Here is a 20,581-nt window from a genome sequence, read left to right on the forward strand (position 1 = left end):
AAACATCTTCAAAAATAAAAATAAAAATAAAAAATAAAAAGACCAATAAAACTAACATTGTAAAATGTATTCTGCCTCAACACAGGCATTTGCATACAATTATACCACATTAGACACACAAGCAAGGCAAGCAGACATTTGACATATCTTCTGTTGAAGAATGTTGAGTTAGGGTGCTGTCCCAAAGTGCACATCCCCAGTTCAAATTTACTGACAACTATCCTCCATAATATTAACCACACTCATTGAAGAAGAAGATTCCACACTTTTTACCTTCGCAAACTTTGTTGTGAAGGTTATGTTTTGATCGCTGTGTATTTATTTATTTATTTGTGAATATGTGTGTTTGTTTGTTATTCGCATAACTCCAAAAGTATTGAACTGAATCGCAGCAAATTTGGTGGGATGATTGGTGATTATCCGAGGACCATTTCATTAGATTTTGGGAGCGATCGGGTCAAAGGTCAAGGTCAAGGTCATGAAAAGGTCAAAATCGTCTTTTTACCATAGCGAGGTCAATTTGTATCCAATTTGCATGTAACTAATGCCAAAATGTTCAGAATTCAATGCCCCATCTTGTGATATGTGACATGACACAATGACGTAATAACCGTTATTAGCGGTTAGGAGTCAAAGGTCAGGGGGGGTCACGACATTGCAAAATGTGCGGTTTTAGTCATAACATGGTCAATTAAACACGGTCAAACACGGACGTCATGTTAAATTCCATAGGAGAGTACATGACATCAAATCGACGTTATATGAGCATGACTGCCATTGCTTTCCTCGTTAGACACTGCAACAAACCTGGAAGAATACTCGGGTTCATCAGTCTTGTTATCATTTGCCTCCTTGGTCACAAGTCGCTGTTCCAAACTGCATCTCACAGCCTGCACTCCAGAATGTGCAAGTTGGTTCCACAGGCAGGAAAAAAAAAAACGAGTAACTAATGAGTGGAGGTGAACAGAACTATTGTTAACTTCAGTATTGAATATTTTCATTTAATTAAAAATGTTTATATATAAAATATTAAAAAAAAAATAAACTACCAGTTTATTCCCGATATGTAAAACACACTGCAACCCATGTCGATGTGAAACAGACTTTTTGGAATGTAGCCGCATCATGCAACTTTGTTTAAAAAAAATTCTCCATGGGTAGACACACCGATATTGAAAGTTTCATGTCAATCGCCAAAGCGGTTGTGGAGAAAAATTTAAAAGTGAATAAAGGTGCAGCAGCTTCTTCGCTCACTGCTGATCTGGATAAAATCACAAACTGGCCAACACGTGGAACATGTCTTTCAATCCGGACAAATCTCACACTCTCACTATGCCTCTTCGAAAGGACCGTTTAGAAAACCCCCGCATCCACTTTCTCAACAATCCTCTGGAAGAAGTCCTTTCTTTCAAGCTTCTGGGTCTCACTACCTGCCGTGACCTTTTCTGGGAAAGCCACATTTCAAACCTCTTCTCCAAAGCCAGTCGCAGACTGGGAATCCTCCGTCGTGCAAGGTCCTTCCTCGGCCCACTTGAACTCCTGACCACTTACAAAGCTTTTGTCCACAGCCTGATGGAGTACTGCTGTTCCCTCTGGGCTGGTGCTCCTGCCTCCCATCTTTCTCGGCTTCACGCTGTGGAAACCAAGGCGTTTCGGATCATTGGCATCTCCTGCAATGAGCTGAGTCTTTGGGCCTCTCACTCAATCACCGCAGGTTGGTCCGGTGGTCTTTCTGTCTTCTACCGTCTCCTCTCCAGCCTCGCCCCTCCTGCTCTCTCTGCGATTTGTCCCCACCACATTTCCGCAGGGCACTCAAGGTCCGCCAACAACCCCATTCTTGTAAAACTACCAAAATCACGAATCACTGCTCACCTTCACTCTTTCATTCCTCTTTTATCCCACCTTTGGAATAAACTCCCTCACTCTATTCAATCCCATTCTTCCCTCCAGGCCTTCAAAACAGCTGTTCACCACCACCTCTTATCATCCCCCATCCAAATCCTCGATCTTTACTACCCCCGATAATCCACCCAAGCCCACCTCCTTCAAATTCCCTGCTTTCCTTCCTGAAAGTCCCTGCAATGTCCATCTTCTATTCTCCATGTTCCACATCCCATCCCTCTCCCTTCCACAGATCTCCAAATGTGTCTGTTCCCCACTGTTTTGTCCTTCCCACTCCCTCCCCTCCTGTCTCATTCCCCCCTTGATGTGTGTTGTGTGTTAGCTCTCATACAAGCCTCGACAAGGTATACAAAAAAAGGTGAAAAAGTGAGGATAGAAGGATATATATATATATATATATATATATATATATATATATATATATATATATATATATATATATATATATATATATATATATATATATATATATATATATATATATATATTGTTTTTTTTAAGTGAGGGCCTCGGCAGACATTCCACAACATGGTGAAGGATGTTTATGGACGCCTATTACAAGTATATTTATGTACAAAAGCAAGTGAATGGCACAGCAGTCAAACTGAGGAATTTGTAAAGTACAGTTACACGAATGAAAAAGCAGAGGGTTGCACAATTAATCATGCGAGAACACTCGTTTCCCCATTCCCAGTAAATGAAGGCAGACAAAAATAAATAATAAACTAGGAGGGCACTCGGTAGAGTGCACATCTCCACCACGCAATGCCTGATCGTTCCAGTCAAACATATTGGGCACAATAAATTTTTGAAACATCGTGCTATATATTGTTTTTGGCCAAATCTCTCAATGGTGAAAAGTCACTTTAAAAATAAAAAAAAATTCTCATATCCGGATCATCCCAAAGTTGAAACAATTCTTTGTCACACACCAAACGTGTCCACAACTTTCTGAGATATCGTGTTTTATATGTATGTATGTATATATATATATATATATATATATATATATATATATATATATATATATATATATATATATATATATATATATATATATATATATATATATACATATACACATACATATATTGTTGCGAATTCGCGCTCACCGGCGTGCGAACGACCACGTAATTCGAATCGCAGCACGTCGCCCACCGGACGGTCAATTCAGTCGTGACCCTCTCGGAACAACGCCGGGAGCTCGTCACAGGTGGGGGTTTAACCCCACCACGATCGTGCCAATTGCCCACCCACGCAGGATAGGGTTGCTCGCCAAATTCGACCCACCTAAGTACCTGCGCAAGTAGTCGACCGGGCGATCATACCACGCCACAGGCAGACTCCAGACACGAACCGCTTAAGCGGTCTGTTCCGTGCTACAGTGATAACCAAGCGGTGTAATCGTCGGCCTTGACAGTTCCGATAAATTACCGGGCGTTTTAAACCCACTACGAACCCCTTACGTGATGCAAGATGGAAGGTCAAACAAAGGAAAGGACGCAGTGAAACGGGGAACAAGTTCACACAATGAATGCACTTTATACACACACACACACCAAAAGAAAAATGCACATAAAAAGCAAAGAAAGAGTTAAAACCGAATACGCGTACACACGGCAACACTTAAAACAATACTACTTTATCGGAGACAGGCGCCACCCACAGTCATTTACACAAACCCAAAGGAAAAGCAAAGTGGCGACTTCCCAGTGGGCCGTCGAGTCCCTCTCCCACGTCCGTCGGCGTGGTCGCGCCTGGCCCCGACTCCTCTCGCGGTCGGCGAATCCTCTCCGGCACACCTCGTTCGGACGCGCAGGTCCACCACACAACCGGCGCTGTCGCGTCTGCCGTCCGTGCCTCCGTGGATAGGTCGCCCGCCAAACTGCGAGCGCAGGACCAACACGACAGGAACTCGAAGACGAGAAGACACGCAAGACCCTTGGACGACAAAAAGCTCTCGCGACAAAACACCACCACTGCAGATGAGCGAAGAGGAGGAGGAAGAGGAGGAGGAAGAGGAAGAGGAAGAGGAAGAGGAAGAGGAAGAGGAAGAGGAAGAGGAAGAGGAAGAGGAAGAGGAAGAGGAAGAGGAAGAGGAAGAGGAAGAGGAAGAGGAAGAGGAAGAGGAAGAGGAAGAGGAAGAGGAAGAGGAAGAGGAAGAGGAAGAGGAAGAGGAAGAGGAAGAGGAAGAGGAAGAGGAAGAGGAAGAGGAAGAGGAAGAGGAAGAGGAAGAGGAAGAGGAAGAGGAAGAGGAAGAGGAAGAGGAAGAGGAAGAGGAAGAGGAAGAGGAAGAGGAAGAGGAAGAGGAAGAGGAAGAGGAAGAGGAAGAGGAAGAGGAAGAGGAAGAGGAAGAGGAAGAGGAAGAGGAAGAGGAAGAGGAAGAGGAAGAGGAAGAGGAAGAGGAAGAGGAAGAGGAAGAGGAAGAGGAAGAGGAAGAGGAAGAGGAAGAGGAAGAGGAAGAGGAAGAGGAAGAGGAAGAGGAAGAGGAAGAGGAAGAGGAAGAGGAAGAGGAAGAGGAAGAGGAAGAGGAAGAGGAAAAGGAAGAGGAAGAGGAAGAGGAAGAGGAAGAGGACGAGGAAGAGGAAGAGGAAGAGGAAGAGGAAGAGGAAGAGGAAGAGGAAGAGAGAGAGAGAGAGAGAGAGAGAGAGAGAGAGAGAGAGAGAGAGAGAGAGAGAGAGAGAGAGAGAGAGAGACGCGCCCCGCCCGTGTCCGTCCTTTATAGCGCGGGGCTCCGCCCTTCGCTCCACCCCCCTTCGAGAAGGTTCTCGAAAAGGGGCGTTCCCTCACCCCGACCGCCTCATGTGGTTCATCCACCAATCGGCGGCGAGCTGCCCTTCCCCCTTCCTTCACACCAAGCGCGGGGAAGAATGGCGGGAAAAGCCCACGAGCATCGTTGGTGGTTTTTGTTTGTTTGAAATAAAAGATAGAACAGAAAACTCAAAGCGTCGCAGCCCAGATGGATCACATAAATTCCCTCTGTACAACGGGTTTGGGCTAACTACACATGTACTGACAGAGATATCTCACCTGAGGGCCCTTTATGGTGTAATGCGAATTTCCACAGCCGTAACAACATATACATATACATATATACATATATATATATATATATATAGTTTTTGGTCCTATCTCTCAATGGTGAAAAAAAAAAAAAAATCAGGAAAAAATATCTCAGATCCAGATCCGAATTCGGATTTTCACCAAAATCTGATCATTTCGTCCATATCACATATCCAAGCTCTCCACCAAGTTTCGGCCGAATCAATCCACAACCTTTTGAGATATCCTGTTTACAAACAAACAAGCAAACAAACAAACAAACAGGGGTGAAAACATAATCTCCATCCACCTTCTGTTACAAAGGTAACAAATAAAAATCCAACAACAACAACAAAAAACAATTAACCTATTAGTAAACTGTGTTCCAGAAAAATAAAATCTTGTAATGTTTCGCCGCATGCTCAATATGAGCCATAAACAGCCAGCATTTCAAAGGGTTGAAAGTCGAGCTTTCATGCATCCGGTAGGTCGGGTCAATCCAAAAATTGAAGTACGATTTCCTGTGGCCGTGCTCTCTCACCTTTGCCTTGAAAAGAGCGAATTCAAATGCCCGACATGAAGCACTCAATTTACATGAGTATTTTCACGGCCTAAACAACCTGAGTTGAAGTACGCCAGGTTAAATGCTAATGAAGAGTATTTCAGCTTAAATGCAGGACGACATAGAAACACTGAAGCAATGTAAACATTCACACAGCTTCAACGTCTGACATCCTGTATTAAGTACAGTACAGTAAAAATGACAGAATTATGATAGCAACTGCTCAAGCATTTCTTTCCTGCACCATCATCCCCAACTCCTTCCCCTCCTCTTTTTGCAAATACATTTTTCTCATCACTCCCCTGTCCTTTTCCTTTTCCATACGTATGTAAAATGTAGATAGCTCCATAATGGAATGCAGTCACCCTTTAAGCTAAGTTCAACATTGAGGTGTTGTATCGAATGTGACCATCGTCTGACCACAGGCATGTGGCCTCGCAGCCTTTAACCTAATGGAGAGATCGGTGTATTGTTTATGAGATTAACTCTGCAAAATGAAGTTATGAATGCGAAATATATTTTTTAAAAAATGAATGAGTGAATGCACTTGCATCATATGAAAAAACCATATTCAAGTACGGTCACGAGCCAAGGTGAGCGTAATCTTCCGAGTCGTTGTGAATGAATGAACACAGAATGAACTCAAAGCATGAATGCAACACAATGTTTTGCGACCACGGGATTTGAGATTACGTGAACACAACATATTTACTGAAACACACAATATATTAGGATCCTCCAAAAGCAGCGGTGGTCCTGCAGCGAAACGTGAGTAAATTCTTTAAGGGAAAAGAAGAGCACTTAAAATGGCCTGGCAAGACTGGGGAAAATAAGACAAAAAAAAAACCAACAAGTCATTGCAAGTGACTGAATCAGCACGCTCGGTAGCTCATTATTTTTCTTCCATTCCAAGCTCTGCTGGATCACTCTCCGGTGTATTTCACAAGTCCAGCAGGCCCAGGCACTCCAATGTTATTGACCGGCTGGATGATGGATTACCCACTACACCCCCCCCCCCACCACTCCAATGTTATTGATCAGCTAAATGACGGATTGTTTCCTAATCCTCCCCCCCCCCACTCCAATGTTATTGATCAGCTAAATGACGGATTGTTTCCTAATCCTCCCCCCCCCACCAACCTCACCTGTGCCCCCACACACCCTGATGCCCACTCCAAACAGAATACCTTTCCTTTGTTTTACATATCACTTAGGTTCGTTTGCACTTTACTTTTATGATCCTAATTTCACCTTGAACTTGCAGAAAGTCCCACTGCATGAAAATTGTTTCAAATCAAAATTAAAATCAATGCGAGTGACAAGTGGTGTGAGCGCTGTGATGCCACCACTTCATGCCCCAACTGTGAGCTGCGATTGTAAGGAACGCCAACCTCACCTGTCCACACGTCTCGCTGTCGCTCATTTGACACCTTCACTCTGGCGTGTAAGGTGCTGTTGAGGAGCGCTACTAAACAAGCAAAGGTGCTTTGCCTCATTTTGCATCGAAGCACATCCTCAGACAAGATCATAAATAAACAGAAGCTAATGACAGGAAGTGTGACATGCGTCCACTTAAAAGCCAGGTGTAGGTGTAAAAATAAAGCCAAATAAATGAAAACACAACACTAAATACATTTAAAATAGATTGCGGCATACAGGCTGGAGGGATCTTTGCTCACGGATTGGCGTACGATCTTACGTTGCCAAATATTTGGAATCACAAGACGCAAAAGGTAGGCAGGTGCGCCTGTCCCATTAGCTTCTACATACTTAAAAGACTTACCATCTCGATCCCTTTCACTCAAACTTTACATTGGTAACACGATGAAGCACTCTTGGAAGGGGTACCACAACAACGTTTATGTCACTATCGATGAGAGATGGTGTGCTTTACGACTGAGCGCCCCCTCTTGGCACCGCAACGACATGAAAGTCTTGTTAAAGGCCCTGTCACACCTTGACGATTTAGCCAGCGTATGCCTGACATATGCAAATTTGGCTAAAACGCTGGCACACATCGAATACGTGATGGGTAAGTTTGTATACGTTAAGAGCACGCTGGTATACGTGGTAGTACACTGGCTTTTTTTCGTAGGATGCTGGCATACGTCGTAGTACGCCGAGGTGTTAGACAAATTTTCCATGCTTGAAATTTTTCGATGTATTCCAGCGTATGACTCACACGTTCCGCATAACGCTGGCCATAAGTTGTAGGCACGTTACGCGATCGTTGACACGTCGACACACGTTACTTGTAAGTTACTCATAAGTCGAAACACGTCGAGGTAATGTTTAGCGTACCCGAAACTTATTTCTAACCTATGAGTAACGTGTTGTAGGCATGTTACGCGATCGTTGGCACACGTCGACACACGTTACTCATAAGTCGAAACACGTCAATGTAATGGTGAGCGTCAGTGTTCCAGACTCCCTGTTTTTTTTTTTTCTGTTTTTTTCTTCGGTATGACAGTGATGTTAACACTTCGATTTCTAGTGCGGTTATAATATAATATAATTAATAGGCTGCCACTTAACGATTTAAATCATAACCACACTAGAAATCGAAGTGTCAACATCACCGTCATACCGAAGAAAAAAAGAAAAAAAAAAAAACCAAGGAGTCTGGAACACTGACGCTAAACATTACATTGACGCGTTTCGACTTATGAGTAACGTACAAGTAACGTGTGTCAACGTGTGTCAACAATCGCGTAACGTGCCTACAACTTATGCCAGCGTATGCGGAACGTGTGTCATACACCGAGTACGTCGAGAAATTTTCAACATGCTGAAAATTTCTCGACGTACTCGGCGTATGACGACATATGCCAGCGTGCTCTTAACGTATACAAAACTTACTCATAACGTATTCGACGTGTGCCAGCTTGGTTCGGCAAATTTTTCATACGTCGGCATACGCTGGCTAAAATGTCAAGGTGTGACAGCGGCTTCACACTTCCATGTCTAGTGCGGTTATGATTTGAGTCGGCGAGCCGCAGCCTATTAATAGCCTACGCCACATGATGGTCGGCGATACGCTGCTGCATGCTATGCATAAGTTAGACTATTGTTGGGCATAGGTTGTGAACGCCGACAACAGGCTCAGCATTCGTTGGTATAAGTTATCTATATGTGATTGAAACGTTCTGTGTACATTGCTAATACGTTATGCATACGTCCAACACGTTATTATACGCCCAAAACTTAAAAAAACATCAATAGTTCAGCGTACGCCAGCGTTTTACATACATTTTGAGACCTTTCCATACGCTGGCTAAAACGTCAAGGTGTGAGAGGGCCCTAAAATAAGTGTCATCTGGCAACTGTGAAAATGCTGTCCCGTTTGTCTCCGTATTCCTCATTTTGCTTCTTCCCAAATATTTTACTTCTACCTCCTCAACGTTTTCCTATTTCCCCTCCTCACTTCAAAAATTTAAAAGAAACAAACAATTTATTTTTTCCACTCCACAGCTCACTTTTACTTGATTTTCCTTCTGCCTCTACTTCCTGTTCGACATTCTTTCTTCCCCCTTTTCTCAATATCTCCAAACCGAATCTTCATTGAATATAAACACTTCTTCCATTAAAATCATTTTAAAATGCTTCACTTTCCATATTTCTTCATCAAGAGTACCCAACGTTCTTCTTTGATGCCAAGATTATTTTTCCAAAACTGTCTGTCAGCTAAGTGCTTGGTCCACCAACCCTCCTCCCGCACCAATAGCACTTCATTTCTCTGTGCCTTCAACAAAAAAAACTCTTACCTCCCATCCCATGATCTTTATCTCTATTTGTCTAATTTGGGAATTTTGGAATCAGCATTCCCACCCCCCCCCACTTCATTTGATGTGCCCTCTTTCCACTTCCGCCCTCCCGAAAAGTTTCATGCCCCACCATTCTGCATCACTCCACACCCAACCCTCTCAATGCTTCCCCTCATCTCCCCACACCCCCAATATATCCCTTCACACAAACCAAATCTTCTTTCTCATCCCAATGCCTCCCTCTCAACCTGCCCCTGTTACTCCCCTCAAGCCCCCACCCACCCTCTTGTCTTGCACTCTCCTGCCACCTCCCCTGTTCCGAACCTGTGTGGACCTCAAACATCATAGGTCTCCGCTCGAACATGACATCTCTCTCAATCCAGGCTACTGCCAATCAACCAGACATAATCTGTTTTTAAAACAATCCTTCCTCCCACATGGCATCTTAGTTTCTCTCCCCAGCTATCGTCTCCTCCAATTTCATCGGCCTGATCCCCAGAAGCGGAGTTGCATTTTACATCAAGAACCCAATTTCTCACTGCCCTTGTACTGATCATATACCTCCCAACCCCCAACAGTACCTTTGGCTGAGACGTCCCCTCCGCTCCCACCTCTTGTTTGTCTGTGTGTTTTACCATCCACAAACAGTGAAGCCTCCATCTACGTCTAAATCCATCCATCCATCCATCCATATCTATCTCTATCTCTCTCACACACAATATGTACCAACTTTTAACCACTCATCCCAACTCTCTTCCTCAAATGTGGTGATTTAAAATTGTCAACATGATAATAACTGCCTGGGTGTCAGTACCTTTTTCACTAGCCATGCCACTTCAGCAAAGGACTTCTGTGACTCCATGGGACTCAAATGGTTGGAAAGTTCAATCTGTGAACTTTCCAACCTGGATTTCTCCCAAAAGCAAATCCTCTCTTCTGGGCTTAGTGATGACAAACTTCCCTGCAAATGACTTCTGCTCTTCCTCTGCTCCATTGGTTCATCTGATTATATGCTCATGAAAGTCAACATCTCTCTGGATATTCTCAGAGAGCTGCGTCACATGCCAGTGAATTTGGAAGTTCACCAAGACAGATTGGTAGGGACTGCAAAGAGCCATCTAATTTCAGGACTGGTCTCCCATATCTACTGCCCCTGATATTAACTCAGCCTGGGAATTATGGACAGAAACCTGCTCTCTCTCATGCACAGATGAATTCCATCTCATCTTCAGTTATCATACCTTTCTTCCCACTCAGTACACCGAATCCTATGGTGAAGCAGTTGCTCTGAAACAACTTGCTTTCTCTTCTTGGAAGGCCAAAGTCAATCTCTGCTCATTCCACCATGCCCACAAGAAGTGTTTGTCTACTCTCAGCACAGCCAGAGAACATCTATTCAACCTCAAGAATAAACTTTCAAACTTGCATCCCTCTTCCAAAACCTGGTGGCACCTTGCGAAGTCTGTCTCTCTGGAGTAGGCTCACCCACTATCCCTTACATCTCTTCAAATGGCACCACAACAGACTCCACTCGTGAGAAGGCCGAATGTCTCAAATCTGTGTTTGCTTCCAAATCTCGTGTCCACAAATGCTCGTCTCTGTACCCAACTGATCCTGGACTGCCTTTTGCACCAAAGAAGGTGCCCCTGACTGATTATGCAGCTGGACTGGATGGCATCAGCTCAAGTATCCTAAAAAACCTACTTTGTTGTTCTTGCACATTCTCCCTCTGCTCTTTTTATCCTATCATTTACCCAAGGTCACCTTCCATCTGCATGGAAATCGGTAAACATCACTGCATTGTGTAAAAATGTGCAAAAATTGAACCTCTTAACTACAGACCTATGAGCGTATTTCCAACCATCAGCAAGGTCACAGAATCCATCATTGCAGTTGATATGAAATCCTTTCTTTTTCTCCAACAGCCTCATCTCAGATCACCAATTCAGATTCAGACCAGGCTACTCCACCTTGGACATACTGCTGATACTCTTCCAACAATGGATGGAGGCCTTCAATGGCAGACATGACACCAAGGCACTCTCTCTCTCGAAATATCTCGTGCTTTCGATACACTCTGTCATTCTGCCTTGCTCTCCAAACTCTCGACCTTTGGCATCCAAGATCAACGACACTCTTGGATAACTAACTTTCTCCAATTTTTCAGCTAACGTGTGGCTTTCAACAGAATCCTTTCATCTGTCAAGGCTCTTCCTGTCAAGGCTAGAGCACCCAAGGCAGTAGTCTAGGCCCCATCCTATTCTTCGTCTTCATCAACGATCTCTCTGACTCTGAAAAAGCGCCCTTATCTATTTACTGATGACTCCATCTTATCACACGACATCCCTCATCCTTCAGTTAGGGAAGCAGTAGCCTCTTCCCCATCTTCAGACCTTGACAAAATCACAAGCTAGTCAAACAATTGCAATATGTCTTTCAATCCTGACAAATCAATCTCTCTATCAACCCTCCTATCTACTTTCTTAACAATTCTCTTGAGGAAGATCAGTCACTCAAAACTACTGGTCTCACTATCAGCCATGATCTTTCTTGGGCAACCCACATTTCAAAGTTGGCCTCCAGAACCGGTTGCAAACTGGGCATTCTCAGTCATACAAAGTCCTTCCTTGGCACACCTAAACTCCTTGTCACCTACAAGGCCTTCATCCATAGCTTGATGGCTGTCTCCCTTGCCTCACACCTTGCTCATCTTCACGCCGTAGAAACCAAGTCCTTCAAGATTAATGGAATATCCCATGACGAAGCTGAATCTATGGGCCCATCACTTTTCCATCGTAGACACGTTGATCATCTCTCTGTCTTCTACCACCATCTTTTGTTCTTGCACGCACTACTCCTCCCATGCTTTCCCGTCCCCCCACCCCCTATGATTTCTGCAGGACTCACGATCCTCCATCAACCCACTTCTGGTGAAACTACCAAAATTCATATTCACTGCTCACCTCCACTCATTCATTCCTCTCTTTCCCCACCTGTGAAACCAACTTCCACATTCTCTTCAAACACATTCTTCCCTCCAGGTCTTCAAGACAGCTGTTCACCACCATCTCAGATCATCTCCCATCCAAAACCATGATCTTTTGTCGTCCTGTTAATCCTCCCCAAGCCTACCTCTTTCCAAGTTTACAGATTTTTCTTCAAGATAATTTGCTGCTGTATCTATCCATGTCCATCCCCTGTGCCCTCATCTTCCTCACCTTATTTCTCAAAGTCTCCCTCTATTTTGTCCCTTGTCCCTGCTGTTGGTGTATTTCCCCCTCTTTTTCTACTGTTCCTGTTGTTGTGCTACATTTTGAGACATTCAATGTTCTTGTTCCTCCACAAGCCTCGACAATGTATACAAAAGTAGATGATGCTCTCTTCCCAAAGCGATTGAGGCAGGATGGGAAATTGGTGGCATCCAATACCAAGAAAGGTCAAGGAGAAGGCTCGTACAATATTTACTCACGATGATGGAAACCAAAGTCAATACTTTATCTGAAAGCATGGTTAACCTTAAATTAACCAGATTGTGATTTGAGCATTCACTGTCAGTCTGCTGGATAAGCAGTTCTATCCTGATAATGGTTGAGTCGAGCCATACCAAATACTCATTAGAAAGTAGAAATTGACATGAATGAATCAATGGATATGACATTTGACCTTTTTAACCCAAAATCTAATCGATTATTCTTTGCATTATAATGCACCTTTGTGCCAAGTGTGGTATAAAAAATTCCATCAGTCGTTCACAAGTTATTGCAGTAGCATAAATCGATCACAGACGGACAACCCTAAAACAATTCCTTCGGCGCCTTGGGTGGCAGAGGCATAAATAATGTACGTGCAGTTTCCTTGCTTGGTGCTCAGCATTTAAAGGAGATAGCACAGACAAACCCTGTGGGTTGGAAGGGGGTGTGATTTCTCCATAATTGCCTCGCTAACTGCGCACTGATGAGAAGCCTCACAAGATGGTGTCACTGGCTGTATTTCTTTGAAGTGTCAAAAAGATCAAGCCCAGTGTTGTCTCATGTCTGTGTCTGCATGTGTATGCAAATTACTTGTGCACAAGGTCCTCCATGAGCCTTTGGCCCTGAAGAAACAACAACAAACAGGGTAGCCATGGCAGACAAGTTATTTCCCCTCTCCGTCCAGTGAGCTGAACTTTTACTGTACCTCAGATTACAATACCGTAGTGTATTATAAAAGAGATGTGCTGCATCCTTCGCTCACTTTGAGAAGTTGGGGTTCATGCTCGGAAGGCAAATTGAACTCCAGAAAACGTTGCACCAACTGCTTTTTCCAGGTTTCAAATAGGCCGCACGGGCTGCAAAACTGGGAAGAATTATCATCATCAGTGATTGCTAGCACAAGAAAATATTTGTTTTTTATCCAGAGGGCCAGGTTTGAAGTTTAAAACAAAAGATGGTTGAAAAACGAGTCTGCAGAGAGGCCATTGCTATTTAAAATGTCAACCTGGGCTTTCACCTCCCAAACAAATATCTTTTATTGAATGCATTTTTGCATGGGCCATAATAGATGAGCCCCAACTCTGATGATGATGATGACGACAATGATGATGGATCGATCGTTGATATTTCGAGGTATTTCACCAACTCTAGGCAAGTTAAAGAAATTATCATGAAAACAAAAGTCTTCAGCACTCTCTCAAGTGTGTGTGGGCCTGGGCAATATTGATATTTTTGCAAGTCAATTATCATCCCTCCAAACATGGACGATCTAGCGACACGTCAACACTGCAGCCAACGTAGAGCAACCACCTGGCGGTGATAGCTGGCACTTGTTTGGGGGGGGGATACTATTGATATTTATATAACCCTAACTAGAATGGCACTCAGTAGAGCACACAACTCTGCAAAGCTGAACAATTTAGGTTTTGTATATGACTGGTCATTTATTGATACAGTGCAATAGGCATGCCATAATAGTAAACTTAATTTAACAGGAGAGTAGGTATTCCCTAACCACAACCTCTACTTGACCAACAAGAGATATTCTCTCACCATAATCATGAGGGCACAGCACAAGCATTTACACACATAAGGCCATTTCAATCATACATTGGTTTGAAATGTGAATAAACTCTTGAAACAAAGGTGCCATGTTGTAAAGTGGAATAATTTCAGTTGTGACGAGTGTCAAATGTGTGATAAATGGAACACTTAACTCGTAGGAGCTCAGCGTTGTGCAAATAAAGGATTGCTATTTGGCATCACTGGTTAGTTTATAGCCCACGAACATAGAAAATGGGGATTTCAAGCTTAACTGTCAACTTGTCAGCACACTTTTGTCCATGCTGGAGTTGCAACTTGCATCAACAAATTAGCAACGAGAGAGTTCATAGAACACCCTTCCCTGTGCAGTCTTGAGAAAAAGGACATGGGAAAGGTCTTTTAAACTTGCTTTGCATTTCCGAGTACGATCTATGTTTCCTGTGAGCTGCAATTTTGACTGAATCTCGATATTCCCTAACGCTGAGATTGAGTAATAAAATTTGATTGGTTGAGATGGTGTAAAATGGCTTCCTACTTTCTCCAGGTACAGTGCTGCTAAAATGGAAGTTTTTGAAGTGACAAGGTGGTGATTTGTGTTCTGCAGTGATCAAGTATATATTTCAATTTAAATAAAATAAATGTTTTAAAAGCTGTAGAAAACAAACAAACAAACTTTATTTTCGGAAGTTTTCCGCCGTTGCTGCAGCGTTTTTTTAACACCAACTTATTCAACGCATTAAATGAGTTATTCGTGCCTGTTGGTTGTGTCCTTTATGACATCTCTAAAAATGACAAGTTTCCAGTTTGGAATGATTTTCAATCTTGTTTGACTTTCAGACAGATGAAAACTATTACCTTACTCTCTGTGCATGCGTGATGGGAACAAGATTCTGTACAATTTGCCATATTCAGAGAAAAAGTACTGCTAAACTGCAGGTTCGTGTTCCGATTCATGTTCCAATTCATGTAATACAGTGTTCAAACTGGAATATTCCACCGAGATGAAGTAATTCCTCGATCATAGACGGACGTCTATAGACAGACAATTAAATGAAGCAATTGCTTTACACCACTTTTCGCTTCATGCGTGGGTTAATCCACATTTTGATAATAGACAAAAGGTAGACGATTAACAAGATCGATTGTGGTTCGAGCGGTCCGCTCAGAGTCTGTCTGGTCGGCGATTGCATTCTGACCTTGGCCGAGTCATCCCAAAGACTTCAGAAATGGTGCGTGCTGCTTCTTCACTTGAATGCTCAGCATTTAAAGAATAGAGCATGTACAAACCTGGTTGGTGGGGGTGAGTGGGGAAAGAAGGATTTCTCCTAAATTGTCCTACTGTCTGCGGAGAAAAGAAAGCAACCAAAAATAAACTTTCCCCTAAAGTCAACCACCATGTTCGTGTTGCCATCACATCATGTTAAAAGTTAAGTCCTGTGTTATCTGCCGCCTCTGTCTGTGTGTTTATGCATGTGTGCAACAACTTTTCCATAAGCTTTATAAACTATAGAAACTGAAACCAGTTTTGTTTGGAGGTTAACCTGTGCGATGTTCAAATCTAAACCAATGGCTCATGATGCTTGGAACTCAGGTTAAAATCCCACATACTCCATACATTTATTCATTGTCTAGTAATATATATGGAATTCACGTTAAAGTAGCACTGATATCTACTGATGTCTTTGTGCTGAAATTTGATTAAACGCCATGAAGAATCTTCGATGAATGAAAAAATAAAAATACAAAACACAGATATGTACCTACAACGAAACATCCGGCACCAAGTCAGATGTCTGTAGACCTCCCACCGTGCCCTCCCCTAACCTGGGATCTGCCCATGCACCTTATGTAAGGATTTTGAGTAAAGAATCGCTGTTTGTTGCATCACGACTTCTCCATTCTATCAGACAAAGAACCCAAAATGTGAAATAAATTAGAAAAAAAAACAAAAAACAGACAGAACGAGACAACCAGACAATAACAAAGTGTAGGAAACACCACGCATCCATTACAGATTGTGTGTAATGCTGCGACCCATTGTCCATGGAAGATGTCTTGCTACGTTAGAGTGGAAACAGCAGCTGCAAGCATGTGAAATATCACATTAAAAATAAGCGTTTGACACATTTGAGATGCCGATATAACGAGTTTAACATCTGACTGATAAAAAGCAGCACCATGAATGTCAGCAAAGATAAGCTAATCACATAATATAATCTCTTCCCATACCATCAATTAACCAGAAACAACGCGAATTGTGTTCAAAATTTGCATCGATTCCGGTATTTATCATCATCATATCTTTGCTCATTTCTCTGGGCGAGCTTATTTTGGCAAGTTTTTTTTTTTTTGTCAATTCACAACTGTGCAGGATTCTGATTGCGTGTGCGATATGTAGCATTTGGATATGCTCGTTTAAAAACAAAAAAACAAAAATTCTTCTTTGTAAACATAAACCATTTAGTTGATAGAAGCATAGCTCAATGGAACAGAACAAATAGTTTATTCCTGTATCGTATGCTCCCTGGAAGTGGTTCTTTTGTAAAATGGATTTTCAACAACCAGGTGGAAATACAGCGAGTGAAGAAGGTTGTTGTGTCCATCGTTTAGCACCTATCACACGAGTTCATTCACAATTTTAAGAGCATACACGATTGAAAGGTTTGCTGGAAGTACATCAATTGGTCTTTCAGGTCGTAAATTGTGGACATGTGGGTATCACATCGTAAGGATATATTTGCAAGAACTGCAAGATGAGTACCTTATTCTGTATATTCCTCAGTTCTTCAGTATCTCCATCTTCCACAATGCCACTTCTCAACAGTAGTTCAAAAATTTCATTTGCCAGTTTTTCTCTCTTCTTTTCTTGATCAACACCCTCTGAAAGAATAACCAGAAACGTTTTGGGGAGTATTTGAAGACAAGGCTTGAACACAACCAACTATATGATTTCTTACCCCACTCTTACAAAGAAAACAAAGCAAGAACAGACATTAGTTGAAGGGAAGACAAAGGGAGAGGGTGGGGAAAGGGATGAGGATTTAAATATCTTATACAAATTATTTCTTTTGGCCTACTGATGTTGTACAGTAAGTACCATGGTATATTTAACATTTGCAGATGAGGGGAAATTGGACTGAAATATTTTGCAATAAATGGTGGAGAAAATTGAAGCCACACCAGTGAAGTACTGTAAGCAAGTGAAGTTTCAACCCTTTAACTAATGGAGTTGCTCATTGTTAGAGTGTACGCTCTGAGTCTGGAAAGTCGGTTGCACAATTTCGATCCCGGCCGAGTAGTACCAAAGACTTTAACAATGAGGTGACGAGAGAGTTCATAGAACAACTTATCCCATGGAGTCTTGAGAAAAAGGACATGGGAAGAGACCTTTAAACTCTTGCTTTGCATTTCCGAGCAGGATCTACGTTAGTTTTGTTTGTGAAACTTGCATAAAAGGAATGATGGTAACCACAAAGTGCTATTTGTCAGAACGTAGAATCATAAAGTTATGTCCTCAGGGGCATGAATGCCGATTTTCATCGTTACTCTGCCCTCAAGGCATGAATACATTTCCAATTCCTACTCAATGGAAGGCTTTTGAAGGTAACAAAAAGGCGATTTGTCTTTGAAAGTTACAAAAGAATATAATTCCATGGAAGTAGAAAGGTGGTAGAAAAAAAAAGAAATTCCAGAAGTTTACCACCATTGATGCAGTCTCCTACCACTTTCACTGGAAGGGACTAAAGGTTTGCCCTCCATCCGACCCACCTGTGGTTTTTCAGACTTTTCCATGAACTTTAACATAGCCAACTGAAACTTGGTACATGGGTCATTCCATGTCAAATCAGCCAAAAAAATGAAATTCTGCAGTGACCCCCTCAGATTTTCCTGAAAAAATTATCAAAGCTACCTTAACTTGGGAACCACTTGTCCAATTAATATCAAACCATGAAAAGGCATGTCCACAGGGCCCCAGCAATATACCTGGGAAGTTTGAATTAGATCGGGCCAGTGGCTGTTGAGAAACAGCGGTCACAGACAGACAGACACACAGAGATTGCTGGAATTATAGATAGACTAGTACGTGCCCGTACGTGTGTGCCCGTACGTGCAGAAAAAAAAAAGAATTGTGACGTAAATTGCGACGCCAGAGCACCGTGTCCTGTCATTGGTTTGGTAAATAAATGGCCATAACTTGGGAACCGCTTGTCCGATTAATATCAAACCTTGAAAAGACACATCCACAGGGCCCCAGCAATATACCTGGCAAGTTTCAAATAGATCGGACCAGTGGTTGTCGAGAAACAGCGGTCACAGACAGACAGACGCACAGAGATTGCTGGAATTATCGAGAGATGAAGTGGTTATACAGGTAATACATACAATATGAAGTGGTTATACAGGTAATGCATATTAATACATCTTGTGAAGTGGTAATTCAGGTTATACATATTGTGAAGTAGTTATTCAGGTAATACATATTATGAAGCAGTTATTCAGGTAATACATATTATGAAGCAGTTATTCAGGTAATACATATTATGAAGTGGTTATACAGGTAATACATATTGTTACGGATTTTAGAATCGGTCTGATGAATGCATCCACACATCCAGGTCCTCAGACAGTTATTTCCTTAAATGCATGTTCAGATTAGCCCCATCCACATGTCTAATGGGATCTTAAATGTGATGCGTTGAGAAGGGTAAAGGATAGACCCCCTCTCTTATGGGAAGCTTTTTTCTTTACGACAGACACGTTTACACACATTTCTTTCACGAGCTCTGAAGCCCGCCCCCATTCTTCGTCAGCAGCAATCTTTTGTGAGCTCCAACGCCCACCATTTTTGGGAGCGCACGGGTCATCATGGTAACCGTGTGCCAGTGGGGCGGGGTGAGCTTGGGGCGGACGGAACCCCGCAGAGACAGGCCGGAGATATAAAAACGAGCGAGTGGTACGTTGTGAAGAGAAAAAGTGTGAAGAGAAAAGCGTGCGGGGAGAAAAGCGTGCGGGGAGAAAAGCGTGCGGGGAGAAAAGCGTGCGGGGAGAAAAGCGTGCGGGGAGAAAAGCGTGCGGGGAGAAAAGCGTGCGGGGAGAAAAGCGTGCGGGGAGAAAAGCGTGCGGGGAGAAAAGCGTGCGGGGAGAAAAGCGTGAGGGGAGAAAAGCGTGAGGGGAGAAAAGCGTGAGGGGAGAAAAGCGTGAGGGGAGAAAAGCGTGAGGGGAGAAAAGCGTGAGGGGAGAAAAGCGTGAGGGGAGAAAAGCGTGAGGGGAGAAAAGGGTGAGGGGAGAAAAGCGTGAGGGGAGAAAAGCGTGAGGGGAGAAAAGCGTGAGGGGAGAAAAGCGTGAGGGGAGAAAAGCGTGAGGGGAGAAAAGCGTGAGGGGAGAAAAGCGTGAGGGGAGAAAAGCGTGAGGGGAGAAAAGCGTGAGGGGAGAAAAGCGTGAGGGGAGAAAAGCGTGAGGGGAGAAAAGCGTGAGGGGAGAAAAGCGTGAGGGGAGAAAAGCGTGAGGGGAGAAAAGCGTGAGGGGAGAAAAGCGTGAGGGGAGAAAAGCGTGAGGGGAGAAAAGCGTGAGGAGAGAAAAGCGTGAGGAGAGAAAAGCGTGAGGAGAGAAAAGCGTGAGGAGAGAAAAGCGTGAGGAGAGAAAAGCGTGAGGGGAGAAAAGCGTGAGGGGAGAAAAGCGAAAGGAGAGGATAAAGCAAAGGGTGAGAGAAGCGAGCAAGAAGCGGGTGCCTGACAAACGCCGACGAAACAATTCGTCCTTCCCAGTGCTTGGGAAAGCGAGCGTGCGGTGCGCGTGTGGATGTCTGACCAGCACTGCCAACAAGTGAGGCACAGGTCAATCTCCAACAACACCAGGATCTAAACCTGTGACGGACGATCTGGGTGCCGTCCAGACTTCGACTGACATTCAAGGCTGCCTCACGAGAGGGTGCATGGCAAAGCTGGGTGCTGGCGACGGACGTGACACGCACGCACGCATTTCAGGACTTTTTCGCTTCACGGACGACTTTCTGGTGAGCGAGACGATTCTTCTCCCTCCCCCCCCCCCGCCGAATGATCTGCTGGGTACCCTTGTCTGTGTTTAGCTTTAAGTAAGTCAACCCTCCCCCCCCGCCCCCGATAAGCATCTGCTCTTGTCTCTTTCCTGGCATTTTGATTGATTTTGCTTTGAGATTCATTCTTTATTTACCTCAGCAAAAAAAAAATTCTTTTTATTTATTCATTTTATTATTAATAAATTAATTATTTGTCGATTTCCAACCTGTCTGTGTTTGTCCTTTCCTTCTATTGGTCTAG

The 20,581-nt window shown here is 43.3% G+C and overlaps 1 protein-coding gene across 2 annotated transcripts in view; it reads right to left on the reverse strand.

Annotated features, from left to right (window-relative positions):
• Window positions 1-20,581, reverse strand: part of LOC147028345 (uncharacterized) — a 66,843-nt gene that overhangs the window by 35,803 nt on the left and 10,459 nt on the right. For both annotated transcript variants that reach the window (XM_085878664.1, XM_085878663.1), the window contains exons 3-5: window positions 17,047-17,165; window positions 13,504-13,605; window positions 808-890 (exon numbers count right to left, since the gene is read on the reverse strand). In XM_085878664.1, the coding sequence (XP_085734790.1) occupies window positions 808-890; window positions 13,504-13,605; window positions 17,047-17,165 (304 nt within the window). The remainder of the gene's footprint in view (window positions 1-807; window positions 891-13,503; window positions 13,606-17,046; window positions 17,166-20,581) is intronic.

This window comes from Eptatretus burgeri, chromosome 4 (genome assembly GCF_056783735.1).
Source record: "Eptatretus burgeri isolate ZD-2024b chromosome 4, Ebu_testis_v1, whole genome shotgun sequence".
NCBI lineage: Eukaryota > Metazoa > Chordata > Myxini > Myxiniformes > Myxinidae > Eptatretus > Eptatretus burgeri.